At 50.0% G+C, this 21871-nt stretch overlaps 7 protein-coding genes across 7 annotated transcripts; 2 read left to right on the top strand and 5 right to left on the bottom strand.

The window, feature by feature from the left end:
- Nucleotides 1–150: 150 nt before the first annotated feature.
- Nucleotides 151–3828, top strand: N7489_001105 (putative GATA transcription factor (Ams2); the record flags this gene model as incomplete). The annotated part of the gene is made up of 4 exons (XM_056706860.1): nucleotides 151–190; nucleotides 256–409; nucleotides 468–733; nucleotides 788–3828. 4 exons carry the CDS (start codon nucleotides 151–153, stop codon nucleotides 3826–3828), a joined length of 3501 nt encoding a protein of 1166 aa, XP_056571162.1.
- Nucleotides 3829–4942: 1114 nt separating this feature from the next.
- N7489_001104 (putative ssDNA binding protein Ssb3) lies at nucleotides 4943–5486 on the bottom strand (the record flags this gene model as incomplete). Its single annotated transcript, XM_056706859.1, has 3 exons — nucleotides 4943–5007; nucleotides 5078–5132; nucleotides 5229–5486. Coding segments are annotated over 3 exons (378 nt in total), but the record flags the coding sequence as incomplete, so codon positions are not given.
- Nucleotides 5487–6006: 520 nt separating this feature from the next.
- On the top strand, nucleotides 6007–7458 carry N7489_001103 (microfibrillar-associated 1 family protein; the record flags this gene model as incomplete). The annotated part of the gene is made up of 1 exon (XM_056706858.1): nucleotides 6007–7458. One exon carries the CDS (start codon nucleotides 6007–6009, stop codon nucleotides 7456–7458), a length of 1452 nt encoding a protein of 483 aa, XP_056571160.1.
- A 453-nt stretch (nucleotides 7459–7911) lies between these two features.
- Nucleotides 7912–8780, bottom strand: N7489_001102 (trafficking protein particle complex subunit 5; the record flags this gene model as incomplete). The annotated part of the gene is made up of 2 exons (XM_056706857.1): nucleotides 7912–8398; nucleotides 8506–8780. The coding sequence occupies 2 exons, from the start codon at nucleotides 8778–8780 to the stop codon at nucleotides 7912–7914; spliced, it is 762 nt and encodes a 253-aa protein (XP_056571159.1).
- A 1189-nt stretch (nucleotides 8781–9969) lies between these two features.
- On the bottom strand, nucleotides 9970–13623 carry N7489_001101 (putative NAD+ kinase; the record flags this gene model as incomplete). The annotated part of the gene is made up of 13 exons (XM_056706856.1): nucleotides 9970–10126; nucleotides 10217–10493; nucleotides 10595–11603; nucleotides 11659–11703; nucleotides 12328–12366; nucleotides 12422–12448; nucleotides 12499–12633; nucleotides 12684–12775; nucleotides 12842–13052; nucleotides 13107–13140; nucleotides 13209–13280; nucleotides 13346–13433; nucleotides 13533–13623. 13 exons carry the CDS (start codon nucleotides 13621–13623, stop codon nucleotides 9970–9972), a joined length of 2277 nt encoding a protein of 758 aa, XP_056571158.1.
- A 251-nt stretch (nucleotides 13624–13874) lies between these two features.
- N7489_001100 (rRNA-processing protein LAS1) lies at nucleotides 13875–15383 on the bottom strand (the record flags this gene model as incomplete). Its single annotated transcript, XM_056706855.1, has 4 exons — nucleotides 13875–14367; nucleotides 14470–14916; nucleotides 15047–15186; nucleotides 15264–15383. The coding sequence occupies 4 exons, from the start codon at nucleotides 15381–15383 to the stop codon at nucleotides 13875–13877; spliced, it is 1200 nt and encodes a 399-aa protein (XP_056571157.1).
- Nucleotides 15384–15878: 495 nt separating this feature from the next.
- N7489_001099 (uncharacterized protein) lies at nucleotides 15879–16979 on the bottom strand (the record flags this gene model as incomplete). Its single annotated transcript, XM_056706854.1, has 1 exon — nucleotides 15879–16979. One exon carries the CDS (start codon nucleotides 16977–16979, stop codon nucleotides 15879–15881), a length of 1101 nt encoding a protein of 366 aa, XP_056571156.1.
- Between the last annotated feature and the right edge of the window lie 4892 nt (nucleotides 16980–21871).

The raw sequence follows: 21871 nt of genomic DNA, 5'->3' as shown, positions 1-21871 counted from the left end.
CTGCGCCCCCCCTCTTTCTACCTGTCAACATTCTCGGACCTCGTTTCTCATACCTTCGATTATACTGGAAGACCTTGGCCTTCTATTCTCAATTTCAACCCCAGAATTTGATCCGCCATCTTGCATGGTGGGCAAACAAAGTCTGATGAGATGGAATCTCAGGACGGTATCGATGTCCGCCCTATGAGGCGTATGTTTCCCACTACCGTTCTAGCGAGGGCAGTTGAGTGGCAACTAATTATGGTTATCCTGCAGTGAAAGTTCTTTACACATTCGACAACGAAAATAAGACCAATTGCCTGGCTCGGTGGCCACACGTGCTTGACATCCAAACAGCCTTTCTGGACGAGAACACACCGGTTGGGGTGATCGAGTTGAAAACATGCATCCAGGCAATTGTCTCCGCTAGGTTTGACTTCCTTATCCCGGATGACCATAATAGCATACTTACGCATTTCCTTGTTCAGCCCGGAGCTTGTCGGTCAATTAGGAAAGGATTATACCGTCTATGCCTACGACTATTCCGAATTCGAGACCCCTCTTGTCGGCCAGGGCATGCTTTCTGCGGTGCTGGCCACCTTCTCATCGACAACCGAGACACCCAACCACCAGTCGAAGACCATGATTACTGGTCGAGTTTGCAAGAGCCCTCTCAGCGGTCTTTTCTCCAAAGGTGCTCAAGAGACGTTGGAGGTCAAACTTCGGCTGGTGCCTGTCCCAACCGTCACTCAGAGTGAGTACTTTGTGGGGATGCAGAAGCATCGGACATCGGCTAATGGCAATTCAGGCGACTTTGACACACAATCATGGGCAAGTTTTGTTCGTCAAACCCCTGCCCTCATGGAACCCTCAAGGAGCCAAAGCCACAATGACAATGTCGGATCTCCGATACATCAATCTGGAATTGAGAGATTCCACCAGCTCTTGAGCGAAGGCTCGACGCCACGAGAGTTCGCTACATTCCACCACAATGGATCGGTCCGTTCGGTATCGCCTTCACACTCATACGCCGGCAGTCGAGTGTCAACACCTGGTGGATGTCGAACACCAGCTCATCATCAATCTTACCCCAAGCAGAGCATTCCCCATAGCGATATGATTCGCCCGTCCTCAAGCGCCTCTATGCGGGACTGCGACAACCAGACCCAGCTTTCACATGTCTCACAAAGCAACATTCGAAGAGGGTCTATCCAGTCAGGATACGGCAGCGGTGATGAAGAATCAACGGAGGCTCCGGCCCGGAAGAGGGCCAAAGTGTATCAAGCAAACTGGCCCGGAAAGTCAGGCATGAACATCGAAAGACAACCAAGTTCACTTCGGGTTGCAGCCAGCACGGCGGCCTCTGTACGAATCCACCGCCCAACCCCGGTGAACCCTGCGCTCACGGCCGAGCATTCCCACGAAGAGCCCGTCCGTCCACCCACCCCCATATCTCGACCGTCTGATTTCCCCCGTCGAAACCGACCCACGGGCAGCTTGTTGCGGGAGTCGTCGAGTATGAGCATTGCCTCGTGTCCTGCTGAGTATACTTCTCCGTACTGTATGAGCGATGATATCCCTACCACAGACGCTGGCGGCCCCTCTCCTGAGGATACTCGCTACCAGGGTCTCTTTGAGCCATCCTTCAACATGCCATCATCACCTCCAGTTTTCGATAGCCGGTTGCCCAATAGGTCAAGCCCTGTCTTGCCTACGATGTCTCTGGACAATGACTCCGGCTTCATGAGTGCAGGACCGGATGAAATCATGGATGATGACGCCGTTATTCCACTAGATGACCCCAGAATGGAAGTGTCTCGTGGGATAACCCGGGACAAGTGCTCTGTTCGCGCTACCGTGCAGGCAAGCTCTCCGGTGAGCATGGTCAGTGCTGCCCAGGGAACCAACAATGATCCTCTCCCCGTCGATGATAATCCAACGGAGCAGGTTGCAAAGCAAGCGCCGCAACCGATATCTCGTGCTGCCCCTTCTCGGCCAGCACAATCCCGTCCCGCATCCCGTCCTGCCACAGCTACCGCATCAAGACCTTCTTCGAGCTCTGGCACGCAAAGATTGGCACCAAAACCGCTCGCCCCGGCGCCACAGATATTCCACAATGAAGTCCCCCAACTGTTTCGTGCAATCCCTGCCAGTGACCCCATTATTCCTCCTCGCTCTGCTGGGCCCTTGGATGTCACTTTCATGCCGTGTGAGACAGCTACTTCCAGCACCAAGCAGTCAAAGCAACCGTCGAAGCCAAAGTCAATGCAGAAGCAGGGAGCCAAGCCAGTTCCCAAAAACATCAAAGCACGTCTGGACAATGCTATTCTCAACGGCTTAATCCCCCCGTATTGCGAGAATTGTGGCTCCATCGAAACCGCCAGCTGGCGGAGGGCCTGGGTCAAAACGGTAAAGGGCGGCGAGAGCCTTGCAGAAGATATGATGAAGTCTTCCCCCATGCTCTACTGGGAGGCGGTGGACCGAAACGCCAAGGGTGAAGTGCAATGTTTCAAGATCTACAAAAAGGCTCTTGAGCAGGACGATAGTGATTGGGATCAGATGACCTTCTGCAATCCTTGTGGTTTGTGGCTCCACAAATTCAAACAAATGCGCCCGGAAGACAAATGGACCAAGCCAGGAGCCCCAAAGCCGGCCAAAAAGAACAACAAAAAGCGTCCTTCGAGGAACCGCGGGGAGGGCCAGGCCAAGTCCTGTCCTGCTGCCAGAACTCGCAGTAAGGCCGCACCGAAGAAATCTTCGGCTTCTTCTCCAGCACCTACTGAGGCGTCTTCTGTTCATCCTGACGGGGAGACTCCGCAGATGGATGATGACGATGACGGCGAACCGGATTATTCGCCTAACGAGTCTGCTCGAGGTACCAGTGCCGAGTCGGAAGGGACGTTTGATACCCCAGGACGCCGTTGGTCTAAGGAGGACGCCAGAGAGGTTATCGCACGCGCCACTAAGTCTAGCCCAATGAGCCGTGCAAAATCCCGCTCTGCTCCGATGGCGGATGGCAACAGTCACACCCCCAAGCCTTTGAGAAGGTCACTTTTCCAAAATTCCCAGAATGATGGGCCTCTGAAGGAGCTTGATTCTTCTATGGTGAACAACTGCTCCCCACGTCGCAGCCCTCGCATTGCCTCCACGAAGGATGACAAGCCGGGTCAGCTGAAGGAGAACATTGCACCCACCCCGGGTGATGACCTTGATGATCTGTTCGAAAGCCCTTCCATTGGATTTGATTCAGCAAGCCCTACTCCTCGTCGACGGAACCCGCGGATCAACGCTATTGACAAGCGTTTGTCTTTCCCTGCGAACTCTCCAAGCCTCAACAAACGCAAGGATCTAGGCTCGGTTATGTCTCCAGCTCGACTCTCCGCAGAGCGCCTGCAGCGTATCCAATCAATCCACGGAAGTCCTCAGTCGTCACCGCGGCAACAGAAGTCCCCGGCTAAACAACAGTCTTTGGCACCACAGCCTGCCGACAACAGTCTTCCGGAAACCTTCCAGTCTCTCGATGGCATGATGCTCGATATCTTCGATGACGCCGACAAGACTGATGCTTTCTTCGACATGGAGAACGACAAATTCGCCGGTGACAACTGGGCGGAGTGGCTTCCAGCGGACTACGTCTCCCCTGCTGGGTCTTGCGAAACTCCTGCCAACGAGCTGCTCACCGCTCTCTTCTCGGACAACCCCAATGAGAAAGACAGCTTCAACCCCGACCTCCTCCCTTTCAATTTCAACGATGTTGTCATTCCCGACTCCGGCTTCTTCAGTTCGGATGCTCTCACCACCGATGTATCCAAGAGCCAGCCCGCTGGTGAAGAACCCGAAGGCCAATAGGCCACCTCCCTTGTCCAAGACCGGGAGCTTTACTACATGTCAACTCAAACATGCTTTCTTCTTTTATTCTTTTATTCTTTATTTTTGCTGTTCTTTAGCGACGGCGTTCGGTTTACGGGTTGATCTCGTTGCATACAGGTAACGGATCCTGACTTCGACCTTGAGATTTTTGGCCTTTCCTTGTTTCTTCAAACTGATGACCTGGAGTATCCTTGAAAGGACTCTGATACTTCGTTCGCTGTGTCTTTTGGTGGGTGTATTCCCCTGGAATGGAAGTGGCGATACTAGTTAGTTAGGATAATATGATAATATCCTTCCTATGTAGCTTTTATGATAGTACGAATACTAAACCAAATCAAAAAACCCATAATAGACACACCCTGGCTTGCCGTAGAGTCCATTGACGAGTACTCAACAAACTTATAGTTGTGTCTAGGCACCTGCTACCAGTGACCCTGAGAGGTAAAAAGGGAAAGAGCAAAGGGCTGTCCACTTTAGGAAGGAACGCAGAACGCATTTGTTAGCATATAAAAGGCCTCCCGCGAGACAGTGTAGGGAGAGGGTACCGTAGCGGCTCGGTACTTGACCTGCTCACAGATATCAACATTGTTGAGGTCTATGTAGGTTGGCAACCAAATCAAACCGGGCTTTCTCGTGTGGGTTCTTGAAGTTGGCTGACCATTTGGTCTCCATAGCCACTTGATAAACGACCCATTCATCACATTCTCTTTCATCGTACCTAGGTAGAGGTAGTCACTTAGTCAGATACATTCCAACCACCCACGTACTTAAGTTTAGCTCAATGTAAAATCTTGAATTTTCGAGAAGCTTAGATCATAACCTCATATGTAAAACGCAAATGCCGGGGAATCACAGTAACAGCATCGACATCCCAGGCCCGGTTAAACAGATACCTGCTCCATAATCTCTAATGGAGGGTACTGATAATGTCACAACGACTAAACAAGGCTGTCCTCTTGGCCTTCCATTTCGACGTCCGAATCTCGGACAGAGTTCAAGCATCCTTGAGCCTGTATATTGCAAAGTCATACCAGACTCAAGACAAGCCCCTCAGAAAGACGACCATATATTCAAATCCTCAACTCACAACCCATTACTCGTAGAAGATAGTCTTGAACTTATGCGTGGCATTGACAACATTCTCGTAGATCTTATAATCTACAATCACAATACGCACAAGTCAGTTCCAAGGTCAATTAACCTCGCAGAGGAAAGGCATTCAACATACCGCAATCAGCTGGGTCACCCCACTCCGTTGAGCCAAGTACACGGAGTCCGTATCCCTATACACAAAGCATTAGCCTCCACTGCACATATCCAACAAAGCTAAAATTCCCAATATCAAGGCTAAATCCCGCCGGAACCGATGTTGTACATACCTGTCCACCCTCTAGATCAGCCACCTTCCCCACAACCTCAACCAGCTTCCCGACTTGCAAGCGCGCATCGGACTTCAGAATCAGCGTGACATTGCCATTGCTGCCGCAGGTGAGTGTGCCGGTGCTCCCGTGGAGCGCGGTGACGGTCCCGAGTATACGAACGGTGTTCGAGCTACCGCCGGAGGGGTGGAAGGCGTGGAGGTGGGAGGGGAGGATGCGGGGGGGTTTGGAGTGACATTTTTGGGTATCGGGAGTTTCCTAACTGGGGCTGAGGAGTCGTGATTTGAATGTGTTGAAGGTGGTGTTCGTCTGTGATTGATGCTGGAGAATCGAATCAGCGGGGAAGAAGTAAGGTTGACCGACGCGAGGCGCGGAAACGCGTGGTCACGTGGTGATTAAATAGTATGGACTGGCTAAATGCAGTTTTTGAGCTGGATATCTGGCAGTACTATGTGGACGTGACTTCAATTTTGAATGTGGCTCTGGGATACGTCGACAGAGGAAAGTTTACCCAGGTGTAATAACACATCTGAGTTGACGCAGTCAATTCCCACTTCTGCCTTTCTGGAGCTTCTCGATATCATCACGTGATCACATATCAATCTCCAGCAAAAGCTTCAGCCGGATACGTCAATCCAACCAGTCCACACCACACCATACTACGGAGCAGCCCTAGCGCAATTTCCTGGCGTTGAACTGCAAATCAGGCAACGGAGCTCTACATCCCTCCACATAACCGACACCCACCCACCTTCCACTCTCATCACATCCGACCACAATGCCTCCTCCGCTCCCCTCCTCACACCGGGGAATGACCAAAAACCCCGTTAGGCCTGCTCGCTACCGTCCTGGAAAAGCTGTCGCAGAGGAGCCCTCATCCGAGGAAGAGGAGGAAGAAGAGGAGGAGGGTGACGAAGCTGAACGCGAGGCGCGACGAGAACAAGAGCGGCGCAGACGAGCCGAGGCACTGCGCCGAGCAAAAGCGCCCAAAGCGAGCTCATTCCCAGCATCTGCAGTAGCAGCCCCAAAGGTCGAAGAAGACGATGACGAGGAAGGGTTCGTCACCGAAGAAGAAGATGACAAGCCTACACCGGCACCCGCACCGAAAGCAGTACCGCATCCTACGACCGACGAACTAAAACCTACCGTGGCTACATCCGCCCCGGAGAAGGACGAAGAAGAAGACGAAGAAGAGGAGGAAGAGGAAGAAAGCTCTGAAGAGGAGAGTAGTTCCGAAGACGAAGCACCGCGGCGCATGCTCATCCGACCAACCTTCATCAAAAAAGACAAGCGCGACACAGCCACACCAGCCGGACAGACAAAAGCCCAAGCGGACGCCGAACGCGCGGCCGAAGCCGAAGCGCAGCGCGCCGCCCAGCGCCAAGAAAAAGCCGACCAACTAATCCGCGACCAACTGGAGAAAGAAGCGATAGCACGCTCGAACGCCAACCGCGCCTGGGACGACGACGAGCTCGTCGAAGCCGAAGACGAAGAAGCCATCGACGACACAGACGGTCTAGACCCGGAAGCCGAGAAAGCGGCCTGGACACTGCGGGAGCTGAAGCGCGTGCAGCGCGCGCGCGAAGCGATCGAAGCGAGCGAGAAAGAGCGCGAAGAGGTCGAGCGTCGGCGGAACCTTACCGCTGAGGAGCGCGAGCGTGAGGATAGCGAGTTCATCGCGAAGCAGAAGGAGGAGCGCGAGGCTACGCGCGGCCAGACGGGCTTTATGCAGCGATATTTCCATAAGGGGGCTTTCTTCCGTGGGGATCTTGAGGCGGAGGGGTTGGACCGTCGTGAGCTTATGGGGGCTCGCTTTGAGGATGATGTCAACCGTGATACGTTGCCGCAGTACATGCAGGTGCGTGATATGACGAAGCTTGGGAAGAAGGGCCGCACGCGCTATAGGGATCTTAAGTCTGAGGATACGGGGCGGTTTGGGGATGGGCTGGAGAATAGAAGGAGGAGGGATGGGCCTCCTGTGGGTGTTACGGATGAGAGGTTTATGCCTGATCGTCGTGGAGGTGGTGATGATGGGGATCGCGGACCGACGGGTGCCAATGCCAGTGTTGTTAGACCACGGCATAGGTCGAGGTCGAGGTCGCCTCGGCGAGACCGGCGTGATGATAGAGAGTCGGGTCGGTTCGAGCGCAGTCGGTCTAGGGAGAGGCGGAAGCGGAGTCCGTCACCCTATGATGATCGGGAGAAACGTCGGCGGGTGGAGAGTTCGTGATCACCCAGTGGTGAAGGGACACTGTTGATATCCTGCTTGAATGTCGGAGTTACGGCGCCAGTCTATCACCAGGTGCATGATGAGATCTACTTCTGATATCTGAATCTCGAGCAACCAATGTGCCAGTAATCTTCTGTGTACATATGTACATATACGTAATATAACATATCCTCTCCTGGAGGAAATTGTATTGTATGATATCTGCTGGTCGACAATCGAGGACTTTGTACAAGGTCCAGCAGATTGCAAGAACAGTTAAGAAATCCACCATCCAGGCTTGTACTTGCATGACTTCGTGAAGGGAATGCTGGTGCCACCAAACAGCCGCAGACTAAGAGCTGCATAACCACCCCATAGCATCTCAAACGCCACAGATCTACCTCGCTAACAAGCACACATCAATCAGCCTGCAACGTGCCAACCACCCAGTAACCCAAAATGCAAGCTCACTCATTATTTAACACCCGCCCTCTCGAGCACCTTCTCTCTCTCCATAACCGGATCCCCAAAACGAACCAAAAACACCGTCCGACTAGGCCAGAGTTCTGTGGGCTGGTTATGCGCCGAGACTTTCGTCTCAAAGCCACAGCCATCACATACACCCTCGATAATACCGGCAACATAAGCAGCGCAGTTGAGCATGCTCATATCACGGGGCGCGCTGATATATGTGTTGACCATCGGGTCATTGTCAGTGATCATGTATTCGTTGGGAGTGTCCGGGGACACAGAGTGCTCGAGGGCATCTGCGGCGCGGCCGAAGAGGAGGCGCCAGAGGGGTCCGTGGATGAGGTGCAGCAGGGTTATGATGCGGAGGGGTCGGTTTGGGGGTGAAGAAGAGGTGGAGGAGCTTGAGAGGGCGGAGGAGGAGGTTGAGGTTGAGCGGTAGAAGAGGAGGTCGAGGAGGCGGAGGCCGAGGGGGTAGCCTTGTTCGTTTAACCTGAATGGAGGGGTCGTTAGTTATGCTGTTGGGTAGATATACGGTGGTAATTGGATTGCGAGGGATGGGAGAGCATTCCAGGTCTGAATCGGTGGATTGTGTCTTACCGTTTCTCGAGATCTTGGATACCTGTTACTCTTCGTTGGGCGTATGTGACCATCTCCCCAAATAGAAAGGCGAAGCTCGCCCGGCTGAGTTCTGCATTACGACTCCGGTTTAGGTGGCGGTCGTAGATGGTCTTGCGATTGGAAGGTACACGTAGCCCAGGGGACTGTTGTGATAGCTGGGCTTGTGTTTGCTGTGTCTGTGGTCTGTCGGTCCCTGGGGCTATGCCGCCATTGCTGATGGACTGCATCGTGGCATGTCGAGGTGGTGCCGCCATGGGAATGGCGTTACAATTTCGATCCGAGTCGATAAATTTTAATTTGAGAGCTTGCGGATCTGGTCAAGTTGAGGTATCCATGGGAGGTTTGGAGGTATGGGGTCAACAAGTGGATGCAGTACGGCGGAGCACAACCCCCTCTGGTGCAATCCTGCGAGATTTTACTTTTTACGCTATGAACTTGGCTATAAAATACTGTTTAATGACCTGATCTGGAAGAGATTTGCGCAGACAAAACTATCATTCATTTGATACGGAGATACTATATGTTCTAACTGTTGGACCTTCGCTCTCCGAACACAATGCATCACTCGGAATGTCCTGTAAGCCGAGTAGTGCAAAGCAGCAACGAGCACTTCCAGCAACAGTGAAACTAGCTATAAAGCCAGATACTGGATACTGCAGAGCGATAATGTATAATATCGAATATCGAACGTTTTCAAAAAGAGAAAAGAATCGGTTCCTGTTTCTTGAGAGACAATTAGCAACCGTCTCGACTGCAAAAAGTTGAAATGCAAAGAATTCATAGAACAGCCAAATATTTCTCAGACATCCAAGGAAGATATTCCGCTCAATGCCGCCTTGATTGGGTTCAAGCGACGGCTAGCGTGGAAACTGCGAATGTAGGAAGAGTTTCATCATCGAACGGCGCAAGGCCGTTGGCTGGAGGAAAAGCAATGCAAGAGAAAAAAAAAGCCATGAACTTACCAAGTCAGTAAAGAGGAGTATATGTAAATCTGTTCACATATACTCCTGAGGTTGTCGGGCTATTGGAGATCAAAGGCAACATTAAGACTTTGAACCCAAGTCGGTTGAGAAAAGGAAGAAGAATTTTCGGGCCGGGCGATGGGCTTTTATAGGGCCAAGTGGAGCTGCAGCTCCTAGCGGGAAAAAAAAAAGAGTGTCCACTTGGAAAAAAAGAGAAAGCAAAAGAAAACATAAGAAAAACAAATGGGAGTTGGAGGCAGTTATTAGCTAAAAGAATACAATCATCTTTTATTTTCTTAATAGCTCGTCCCAGGTCATATTGTTTTCGTAGATTCTGATAAAACCATGTACGCCCATAAATGAAACCACCCAGTAGCTGTAACCCAAAGCAATCGAACCAAATAGACACCAAATATGCTCATGAAAGAGAAAAGGGAAGAGGAAGAAAGAGTCAAAGGTCATACCGAAGGATTCTCTCCAGCTACTTGAAGCTCTTCTGCTTTTGTCGCGAATTCCAATTCAAAGTTTTGGAAATGCTGTGCACCCAGCCCTCACCCTGCCCACCGGGAGGCAAGACATTGGCAAAGGGATATCTTGACGCTGACACGGTAACATAGTCACCGGGATGTAACTCAACCCTAAAGTTTGTCAGTCAGATAACAGACCCAAGCGTCATGCCAATGCCGAGGGGGTAACAATGGCTTATATAACGAATGTACCAAACTCACCTCTCTCGACCATCAAAGCTAGCCCACGAGCTCGTGCGCGCATCGTACGGCACACCCATGCGCAAGACAATAGTGTCTGGTAGAATAATGGGTCGGAAGGACAGTGTGTGGGCGCAGATGGCTGTAACAAGGATGACGGGGTTTTCTGGATGCGAAAGAGAGCCGCCAGCGGCGAGGTTGTAAGCAGTCGATCCGGTTGGGGTAGCAATGCAAATTCCGTCTGCGAGCAGGGTGGTGAAATGCTCGTCGTCCCCGAAGAGTTCGATTTGAGACATGGCTAGCGAAGATTGGTTAGCTGTGAGTCTGTTTCTGTCGTGAGACCTAACATGTAACACCGAGGTGAAGAATCGCAAGCAGAATAGAAATTAGAAGACATACTTGGGTTTGGCCCCCGGTCGAGAACTACGTCGTTGAGGATCTCATACACTCGGTCTGGAGCGTGCGTCAATGTGTCCTCCCCTTCCTCCCCGATCAATTCCTCAACCAAGTCGCGATCTGATAGAGAGCGCGCGTGCGGGTCTCTTGTTCTCGCTTTGCTGCGCATGATGGTGCATTCGAACCGTAACCGTAGGCTGACGAAAACGCCATCGCGGAAAGCACTATCGAGACTCTTCTGATAATCCGCAAAGTCGAAATTCGTCAAGAAGCCCAATGAGCCCAGCGAAAAGGAAAGTACGGGCGGCACGATGCGCTGGAACAGCCAGCTCGTGTATAGAACGGTTCCGTCCCCGCCGAGCGTAACCACAAAATCAAATAAATGCGGTTTTTCTTGCGCAAGCTTGGGATCCCAGTACTTGAGCCGTCCCTCGGCGGAGGGCTCGTCTTGTACCAGTTGCAACGCACCGAAGTCCGGGTGCGTCTCGAGCCGTCGCTCGACATAAACCACGTACAATGAGTCTCTGTCCTTGGAGAGTAGCCACCTCGTCACTTTTCGAGTCAGGCTGACGAGTGACTCGTCCTGCGCCTTGCTGACCACGAAGACAGTCTTCACGGTGAGCTTGAGCTTGATGCTGCCCAGCTTCTTGGATAGTTTGCGCACATTCCAGGCCATATCTGATAGCTGTCTCTTCGTAAGATGACGGGATTCGATGATTGTGGGTATCGGTTTGTTCTCGCGGTCGACCACCAAGGCCAGTTCCTCTGCCTCGAGACCTTCCGTATTTGTCATGGGTTGAGCCTCGTCCTCGTTCGATGTCTGTATCTCACCCTCTGTGTCTTCTGTGCCTTTCAGGTGTTGTGGGGGTGTGGTCCACTCGCTCGCAATAAGGTTGTGGACGTAGCAGGCGGTCGTCGTATCATCCTGAGTTAGGTGAGGTTGGACCCTCGGCTTGTCCATCGTGACAAGGGAGGATTTGCGTCGGTGGTTGGAATCGGGTAGAAGTACGACCTGCGTAAGGATACTTGCTTAGTACAAGACTATCATGGGAGTCAAACCGCTTTACCTCTAGATGGTGCTGAGCCTCTGTGTCGCTTGCCCCTCCATTTTCCTATGATGGTATTGGTCAGTCACTGCATTACTCCAATCCTGGCATCTATTAACACTTACTCCATCCGTAGCTGCCTTATTCATCACGCAAAAAGTACTGGAATTCCCCTTTTGGTCACTCTGTCATGGTTGAGGTTGTCCGGGCCCGAGATGGTCGGCGGCACCAAAGCGAGTGGGGAGCTATCTGGTATGCCCCACCGGCGCCTGCTGCACCGCAAACAAAAAAATCAGGGAATTGAGGTATCTTTTGTATGTATTTCTCATATAAAAGGTACATGTACTTAACCTCAATTTTTCTCCACCCTTGAGCTAGCTAAAGAGTAAGAGAACGAAATAGACACCTTGTACACTATACGTATCTTCCTAGATCTCCCTTGGCTATCCCGCAGGACAAGACAATCTATGCTATGTCTATACTGTGCTGAAGTATTCTTTGTATGGCTTGCCCATACAAAAGATACTTAATTCCTATGGGGAGCACTGCGGTGGGCTTGGCATTATGACGTACAACATCGGTCCACGGTGGAAAACAGCTATGTATGAGGAAATCTCGTAGATTTTCACGCTTGACTCACATACTTTACATCGAATTCTTCATCTCTCTCAATGCCGCCATAACATCCACAGGGTCGGTCTTGCCAGTTACCTTCTGGATCTCTGGGTCCTGTGTGTTCTAAATGAGCAACGGCAGATACAAGGGCAAAGGATAAGGGACTTACATTGACGCGCATGAACACATTGTGGAGCTAAATGTTTGTCAGTCTCGACCAGAAATATTTTTTGACCCAGCTCTTACCTTTTCCTCGCCGATAGTGAATTTCCCTTGTGTCTGCTTGTTCTGGTCCGCAAATGCCTGGAGCTTCTTAATAGGCTCTGTTTGTGAGACAGCAATGCAGAACTTGACATTGGCCTTGGTATACTCATGGCCGGGCTAGAAAGAGTCAGCATGAGGCTTGTATCAACACGAAAAGACAACCCTACATAAACCTTGGTGTCATCTGGCAAAGCCGCGAGAGTCTCGTTCAAGGCCTTGTGCATCTCCTTCGCATTTCCCTCAAAGAATCGGCCACATCCTGGAATCAAAATTAGTCCGTGGCTCTCTCTCAACGGATGTAATGATTTGAAGGCGATACACATACCACCAATGAAGAGAGTGTCGCCTGTGAAAACAGCACGCTGGTCTCCATCTTGCATATAGTAGCAGATGCTGTCTTGCGTATGACAAGGAGTATGCAACGCCTTCACTGAGATACGGTCTCCGATCTTGAATTCTTCACCATGCGCAGGAGTCTTAGTGACAGACGCGCAGTCCTTGCCACCAATGACCTGAAGGCCCTTGAATTGTTTCAACTGGAGCAAATGTTAGCGCGAGTTAACATCCCTAGCTCAAAAGCATATGCATACAATGTCACCATTACCACCAGCATGATCCCAGTGGCTTCAGCAAATGTTAGCAAGCTTGGATTATTTGTTCTCTTATTACCGGCCCATCGAAGTTCCACATACTGGTGAGTGTTAACAATGGCCGTCAGGTCAATCTTGCCAGAAGCAATCTGAGACTTGAGCTCCGGTGCAACCCTGCAATTCCACGTAATCAGCTCAGCCCATGCAGTAGTTTGATATTATCTAAAGATGCAACTCACTCCGGAGGATTGGCCGGGTCAATAATAACGGACTGCTTGGTCGGCTCGTCCGTCACAAGGTAGGCATAGTTGTTTCCCTTCCCCGTCCCTATAGAATTGACCTAGGATAAGCAAATATTCCTGTAATATCCCAAGATTGCCACTGTTGATTGGTAACATATATGACGGGACCGGAGCAGCAACCTACACATAGGAATTGATTGGATATGCATGGCTCTGATTTGTGGCCTGAATAGAGGTGAGCTACTTCCGAATAATTGTGTCCTGAGGAAGTTCATCACCAACGATGAATAAAAACAGTGCGGGGAGCTCGAAAGATGTACACACGCCAAACGGGTGGATCTGCCGGATTACCAACGTCATCCGGAATAACTATTTTCCACTTAGCTCGACAGCTTTTAGTAATGCCACCGCTTTTGATTGGTTGCTCGTGACTATGAAGCTGTCTATATTGTGTAGGAGATATTGGCTTTCGGTTCTCTATCGCTGCCAGCAGCGTATGTATTTTGTGAGTTGCAGATATCCCCGTCTAATTACTCGATACCACGCCTAAAGGTCGACTGTCCCATTTCTCCAGGAATCCCCATCCATGTTCCAGCAGCTTTTCCGAGAGCTGTGATGGAGCGTATTGCGAGTCATTTCTAACATGTTTTGGTTTCGTGATTCGGTTCTTGGCAGCGGGACGAGCACCAAGAGCTGGTTTGGGCTTGCTGGCGTGCTTCCTTAACTGATCTCCCAATAACTTTGTCCAATGGTGTGGACTTTCATCGCAAGCTCGGAGAACATAGCTCTGCGGGCATGATTGCCTGTGGAACTCCCAGGCAGGAGATGTCAAGATATGCGCGATCCACAGATACAGTGCCTCGGAAGGCGCATCTGCCGATATATCGGTTGTGTTCTTAAAGGCTAGATCATTCACCAGATCTTCGGTCAAATGCCTCAAAAACGCAGGATGACTCTCTGCAACCCTTTGCAAAACCGGGTTCCATTCCTTGAATGTATCATTCATCGAATCTCCAAGTCTAGAATGTCACAGTCAGCATGTACTCCCCGACAACGACTGCACCCCTGAAGACACAGCCGAGACAAAAGCAAAACGTAAAAAAGGGGGGAAGCAAACTCACACCCGCCCACTAGGCACCAGGAACCCCCGCTCGAGCAAAACAGAAGACAAAAGCCTAGCCGCAGTCCCCGAAACATTACAAACCGAGACAAGCCGCATAGCAACCGAAACAGCCTGATCCCGCTTCCGCTTCTTGGGCACAGAATCCGCCGATCCGCCGGATAGAGGCTGCAGAGCGTCGCACAAGGCGGCCCTGACAGATGCACCGTCGTCATGGGTCAATGCAGGCGCACCGGAGTCGTCACCAACACCGGCCCAGTAATTGTCCCACAACCACTCGAGCGAGCGCTGCGCAGCTTTGCGCAGTACGACGAGCGACGGCGGCTCGCGGTGGGTTGCTTCGTGACGGAGTTCCACGAAAGAGGCTGGCAGGCCTAGGTCTGTGGCGCGCTGGAACATTGTTCGGCGAACGCCGTGGATCTTGGTGTCCACGAGACCGGTTACGAAGCTAACGGGCGTTAGTTTTTGAAAACGGAATATGTTATGTGAATGAGAAAGAAGGGGGGTAAGACACCATCCCCACGGGCTTTTCTCTCCCATAAATGTAAAAGCAGGATCAGGTACGGTTCAATACTCACCGACAGAAAGCTGCAGAATATGTAGCACGGATTGAGAAGATGGAATTCCTCTGCGCATCATCATGGAGAATAGCATCTGTCAACAAGGCTGTAGCTTCAACATGGTGCGGTACATTGCCGCGTAGCTTCCAAGCTTCGACCTTTCCGATATCGTTAGCAATCCACATCCACAGCTGGACACCACACTCATTCTGTCGCTCATGCACATGTAACATACCACTGCACAGCCGTGGGAACGCAAATCCGGTCCAGCGTACGTAGGCGGAGGATAAAACTCGTTCCGCACTTCCAGCAACTGAGACTTGGTTTTCCAAGCCGTGAAAATGACCTTTGCCATTCTCGGCGCTGAGTTTGAAATGATAATTAGAAAATTAAATTCGACGCTGGATGGGTAGCCTCTTACTTGCTTGACTTTTCGTTGATAGCCTGCGAAATATTTTCGGGGGATTGTTGTTCCTTTAAGTAAGTTTTACCGAGGCTTGTTTTCTCCGCAGCCAATAAGAGGGCGAGTTTGTATACTTCGAGTCTTTGACATACTGCGACAATGATTTAACAACGTAAAGTTAGGCTCAACTGCAGATGAGAATAATGAGAGGTAGCAAATATTGAGATAGATTTGTGTATCTGATTGTGCTCGAGTACACCTAAAGTAAATGTAGCTAGATGCGAGTCGCGAACCGCTCGTCCCAGGGTATCCTTGTGTATCCGACTCCGAAAAAAAAGAAAAACAAAAAAAGACGATGAAAGACAAACTCCACGCTATGCCGCTGTTGCCGTAAGAAATGCGAAAAAAAACAAGTAGAAAAATGAAATCCTCCGCGAGGCGATCCTCTCAGATCCACCCATACCCATAGTTCATGCAGGGCTGATTGAAACCAGCAAAAGGCTGTGCAGCAGTCATGGGCTGCTGATCCGTATCATCGTGGTCGAAGAAGAAAGACCGCTGAAGCAGATTCAGAGCTTGTCTGGGCTGCTGCTTGGAAGTGAAGTTCGACTGGCGAATGGTAGGCGCGGATTCATGGTACGTGGTTGGTTGCTGGGGCAATTCCTGCTGCCCAATGATCTCGACCTCTGCGTCCTCCTCGCTGTCCTTGTCTTCGTCGGATGGGGTAAATGTCTCTTCGAGCTTCAGGCCCTCGCCTGATTTGCTCTGCGGGGCTCGTGCCAGCGTTCCGTTGGGCTGGCTGTAGAGACCCATGCCGACTAGTTCTTCTTCGCCCTTTCCGCTTTTCTTGGTCTCTGCGCTGGGCTGGAAGGGATTCTCGAATTGTTGAATGGGGAGAAAGTCCGGTGTTGATGGGCCACTCAGTTCACCTGGGGAGGGGACGCTGACGTAGCTTGGACATGTTGTCTCTGGTGGGGGGATGTTGGTGCCCATTGAAAGCATGTCCAGGCTCCAGTTGTCGGAGGCCGGGTGCGACATCGTTGACATATCGGTGGACATAGTGGCGACATCCCATCCCATCGGGTCGGCCTGTGAGCCAGTCATGAAACCCGGCGTGTGCTGTGGTAGTGGCAAGTCCTCCTGCATGGTTGGGTAGATAGGGAAGTAGTCGGGGGAGAATGAAGGGTCGGCAGTCACAGGATATGACATGATGTCTTCACCGCCATAGACGGCTGGGGTGAGGTATTGATCAGGCACGGCTCCCATACCGGCATAGCTATCCGAAGGGAAATCTGAGATGTACGGGTTGGAAAGACCCCTCGCCCTTGCGGAGGAAGGATGCCAGCTCATCGGACGTGGGTTCCGGGCGGCTGAGGCGAGAAGGACTTCTTCCAGTGATGACTGATATTGAGTGGGCATTCCATGCATCACATTTTGATTCATAGTTGGTCGTCTCCTGGTTGCTGATGAAGGACTGTTGCCTGCACTACGAGGCTTCATGACGCGAGTGTGCCTCGGTCGAGGGAAAGCATGGGTTAGATCTTGCATGGTGGGCTGGCTATAGGAAGCATTGTCTTGAAGCCATTGAGAGCCTGTTGAAGGGGGCTGAGGTTGCCAAGAATAATTGGCCATGTAAGAAACAGGAAAGAAGATGAAGAGAGGAAGTTGACTAAAGGGGAATTAAGTCAGTATATAGTCAATGGTAGACAGCAAAAATTAGCTTACGTAGTGGAGTGTAGTTGAATAAAGAGTGGATGTGATAATAATAAAAAGAGCCGATGCTCCCGTTCAGGAACGGGTGAGAGTATTATAATTCCAGTGAAGATCCCGTTACTAGGCAAGGCAGGCTTATAAGGGAATCCAGGGAGCCCGGATCTACGATGCCACACATGAGATGACACGACGTTGACACTAACGAAACGAGAAAAAAAAAAAGAAAAATTAAAATAAGAATCACCTGGAACCGAATCCATGAAAATCAGGGCAGTTCCACCGTTTCGACCAGGGCCCGTAGGGAATACTCCGGAGTGCAGCAAATAGCAGAGTGGGGGTGGGATCGGACCTGTGGGAACATGGAACATGCTTTTTGAGGCGAACATGGGGAAGAATAGAATAGATTAAAAGACTAAATAGATTAAATAGGTATAATATGTATGTATAATATAGGTGTATAGTATGTATATAGTGGGTATAGTCTACGGTATCTTATGCTAAAAGTCCAAATAGGCCAATGGATTGCCTCACACAGCCTAGACTGGGGCTCCCGTTTTCTTTTCTTTTTTCTTTTTATTATTTCTTTTCCTTTTTCCTTTTTTTATACCCAGAAATTCCATCGACCCTTTAGCCGCTGGGAATGCTATGTACCTATTCGACCGATTCGGTCCGATCTGCGGTCAATACTTCCAAGGCTGAGTCTGTTTCTCTCTTTCTTCTGATCCAATGTAAGAATCCAGATATAGTGGAAATTAATATACAACATATATATACTGGACAACTTGTCTTTCCATTGTCCTTCCCCCAATTATAGCGTCACCGAGCTCGTTACGCAAGGGTTACAATGAGATGGGCTAGAGATCGACCACATCTGCCTTTTCTGGATTTCGACAGGGGTGCGAGTGGAGTTAAAGATAATTATCGTCATCGCCCTTCCCGAAGTCTGGATTTCTGGATTAAAGAACAGGCTCTCCCTTTGTACCGTGCATACCCGGATGTGAGGTTGCTATTCTCTTTGCATGACTTCTTTACCACCCGAATTACGGAGTACATGATGCAGGAGATGCATCATTGCCACCATGATCTTTGTTGATGTATTCATTTGCTTCTGACTCTCTTTTGACTTTCATTTAAATGTTCCGAGCCCAGAAATAGACTACTCGACTCGGCTTTCACAGGTTCGCGGCCAACCACTTAGGTCGGCTTGGCTGAGTCGAAAGGAAACTTGGACCATGCGAGGTTTACGGAGTAGGCTACCTGCATTTTTCCAGGATCAACATTTGGAGGGTCATTCTCTAGTATCACCTGAGAAGGAAAAAGAGGGGTGGGCGCCAACTAAAATATAGCTAATACGTAGCGTATCGATTCGACGTTTGTGGGCCTGTTTCTGTTTCATCGGCAGCGTGGCGCAGGAATCCATCGCAGACGCCACCAAAATGGGAATACAACATGGTACGCAATCTAGAAAGCTAGAAAGCCTAGTTCAAAAAAAAAAAAAAAAAAATTGGGCTCTGAGCGGGAAGCTCGGCTATCCCAGACGGTTGAACCTCCGGTTGAGCTTGACTTCTGAATTCGGATTCGACGGGGTTTCCAATGACGTTTGAAGATGTCTAGAAATGTGATCAGTCTTCATATCATCATATCACCATATCACCTGCAGCTTTCAATGTACCCCGTACAAATATAGGCAGGTTGCAGGTAGAACAGTCCCAAGTCTAAGATTGGCGCCAATATCTAGAACTTGGCGTCTTGAACTGATGTGGAACTAAAATGGATGGAGCCACATAAAAAAGAAGAAATAAATTCAAGACCCGTAAGAAAAAGGAGTCGAGCCATTCACAACGTGGCCAGGTGGATCTGATCGTGCTTAGGGCTCTGCCAAAGCCAAAAACAGGCCAATACCCGACACCTGGGTCACTTTGGTCAGGGGCGGTTACTTCTAATTTCCTCTCTAGATTGCAGGATTCCAGGATTTTGGAAATTACAATTTAAATTGCAATGTATCCCTTAGAAGATCAAGGAACACATATTATTAGCATTATTGAAGTGCAACATATGAGATCACCAGCCTACAAAGAACCGATCTCGATGCAAGACACATCAAGCCCATCACGCGGCATCCAAGCCCGTAGCGCAACGCATTTGAAGACCCACTTCCTGCACCATAAAAAGAGTAGCAAAATGAAAAAATAATTGGAGACAACTTTCCAGAAGGCCAGATGTGTCTGATTTGTCTTGATCAGAGTTCTCCGTAGGACTCCGTAGTGGAACCGCTGACACAACCTGAACAAAATGCCGATCGTCCACGGTATGCACTGAGCACACCGTAACAGCGGCACAACATTGGGGATTTCACTAGCTCTGGTCTAACTAACCCCTTGAACATAGGCATATCCGCAGGATTCAGCTCATGTTGTACGATGTACGGAGTACTCCGCCCAGAGGAGTATTAAATACGAGAGATTCCCAACAGCATGCCGGGCAAGATCCGAGGGGCCCAGTACCATGTTTAGTTTTCAATATAATCTACTTAGAGTGAAACTAGTATGGAGTACTCCGTACTAATCAATAAATAGACACGGAGAGATACGCTGTAAAGCAATCAGCGGTCACGTCCGAGAGCACAATAGATCTCCAACAAATCAGGCTCGTTTTCGCTCAGTAACTTCCGAAAGGGCGCGTATTAGATATCCACTCAGGGAGCACTGATGAACCTTTCCATTTTCACGAATCCACATCCACCGCTCCACTATTGGGGCACAGGAGGGGGCCGATCTCAGCTTCCTTCATCCTTCCAGACGTTCCAGGTCTCGTTTATGATTGCCCGGTTCCTCTACTTAGCCCCAAAGAATGCAGCGGGAGCTGCGGGCCAGGTCAATTTGGCTTGCTTTAGCGCCATGTCATCAGCTCCTTACGGTGTAGCATCGGATGCAGGTGTCCTGGTCACCCTGGTCCCCGTGCGTTTCTCCTTTGTTCTTGTTTTGGGGCTGAGATGTGAAATGTGATGGGATTCAACAGGGATAAGTACATAGTGGATGGACTAGGACGAGGACTAACAAACAAAAAAAATAAAAATAAAAGTCTTGTTTGTCGCCTCGGTCGCTCGGTCGCTACCTCCTCCGTAGGCATCCCCTAAACCGGATGTTGGTCAGCATTATTGGCGGGACCCATCTTAGGACTCGACGATCGTTGGGATTATCTTCCGACACGAAATGTCTTCAAAGGGTTGAAACTCACTGCCGCCTCCCGATAGGCTGCAATATTAGAATCAGCTGCTTCAGAGAACTGGGCGATTTGCAAAAGCTGTTTTAATCCCAGTCTAGACCTTGTCCTGTGACACAGCACCTCCAAGGCTGGGGATATACAGACACGTAAGGTCTAATGCACGATGGACGATGAAGGCTGCAGCCTCACGGCTATTTTTCGTCACCCTTTGACTCTTCAGATTCGAAAGTCAATGTGTATACCGTATCATAAATGCGGTCATCCTCGGATATGTTCCCCACGCAAGGTCCAAGTGCAGTGACATTCTGAAGTCAAAAAGCAGAAAAAGGTGTGAGTCAAAAGACAATGACGGCGCCTAGCGGTCAAGCCAACGTGGTTCTCCTCAAAAGAGGTTGGACCAATCACGTTCCTCGATGGAAATTACTCCAAAACCTTGGACGTTTTTCCGTTTCTCCTCGGTAACCCGTTCCACATTCTTGGCCCTTTTTCATAACTCAGGTGCTGACCTCCTTAGTACGTTGATCTCGTTCCCAACAAGGGAAGGTCAAAGAGATCATTTGGGGATCCATACTGCACTCCGTCCTCCGTATACATGCAGGGGCTGATGAGGGGCTGCCCCTCGTATACTACGTAGCCCCATTAACTACTGACTACTCCGTACTCTATATGTTGTATTTACTATTCGATAGGCTGGGTATTACTATATTTATAATCGTCCAACAGTCAACATGTCTAGCTTATACCTTGAAAGACACCAAGCTGTCTCGAAGAAGCCCGGTGCAGCTGATAGCAGGGGTATATGCAACAGCTGCAGTGAGATGGCACACCATTTCTTGTTATATCGGGGGTCACAGTCCCATCACTCTGATCCTCTTGACTCGGCAGTTATCATGTGTCTGTGATAGAGATTTGCCTAGACCACACCAATTACCAATTACCTGTACGGAGTAAGCACGGCATACCCACTTGTAATTCGACAATTCTACGGAGTGCCTTTTTCCATTCTACCAGATAAGAGGGGCTCAAGCCCTGGAGTCATCTCTCCATAGTTTTAATAAACTAGACCAGATGAGGAAATGTAATTGCCCGGGCTCGCGTCAAGACTTTTGAGACATCAGAATCTTGCCTATCACACATGCACTCCTCCGACTCCGCGCCTGGGGAGATATACATCCGCTTGTCTTCACCGCGTTCTCCAACGAGCACAAACCTGCAATTTTATCGTTTCACAACTTTGTATGCCGAGGCAAAGATGTGATATAGAGTGCTTCCGTGTGTACAGAGTACCTCTCTCCACCCTCTCTGCATCTTCATCGAGTCCACATTACTTCAGCTTTCCATTCCACCTCCCCTACATATGCACCTATGTTGTACACACCAACACACCAACACTTAATAAGTGGTAGTATATTATACTCCATACAAACTCCATAGTTAATCCCGTATTCCCAAAACCACCCAAAAAAAGGTCCAACCTAAAGAGAAAAAAATAATCTCTACGA

This window comes from Penicillium chrysogenum (assembly GCF_028827035.1).
Source record: "Penicillium chrysogenum strain IBT 35668 chromosome Unknown utg000001l_segment0_segment0, whole genome shotgun sequence".
Lineage (NCBI taxonomy): Eukaryota > Fungi > Ascomycota > Eurotiomycetes > Eurotiales > Aspergillaceae > Penicillium > Penicillium chrysogenum.
This window is presented reverse-complemented; position numbering and strand designations above follow the sequence as displayed.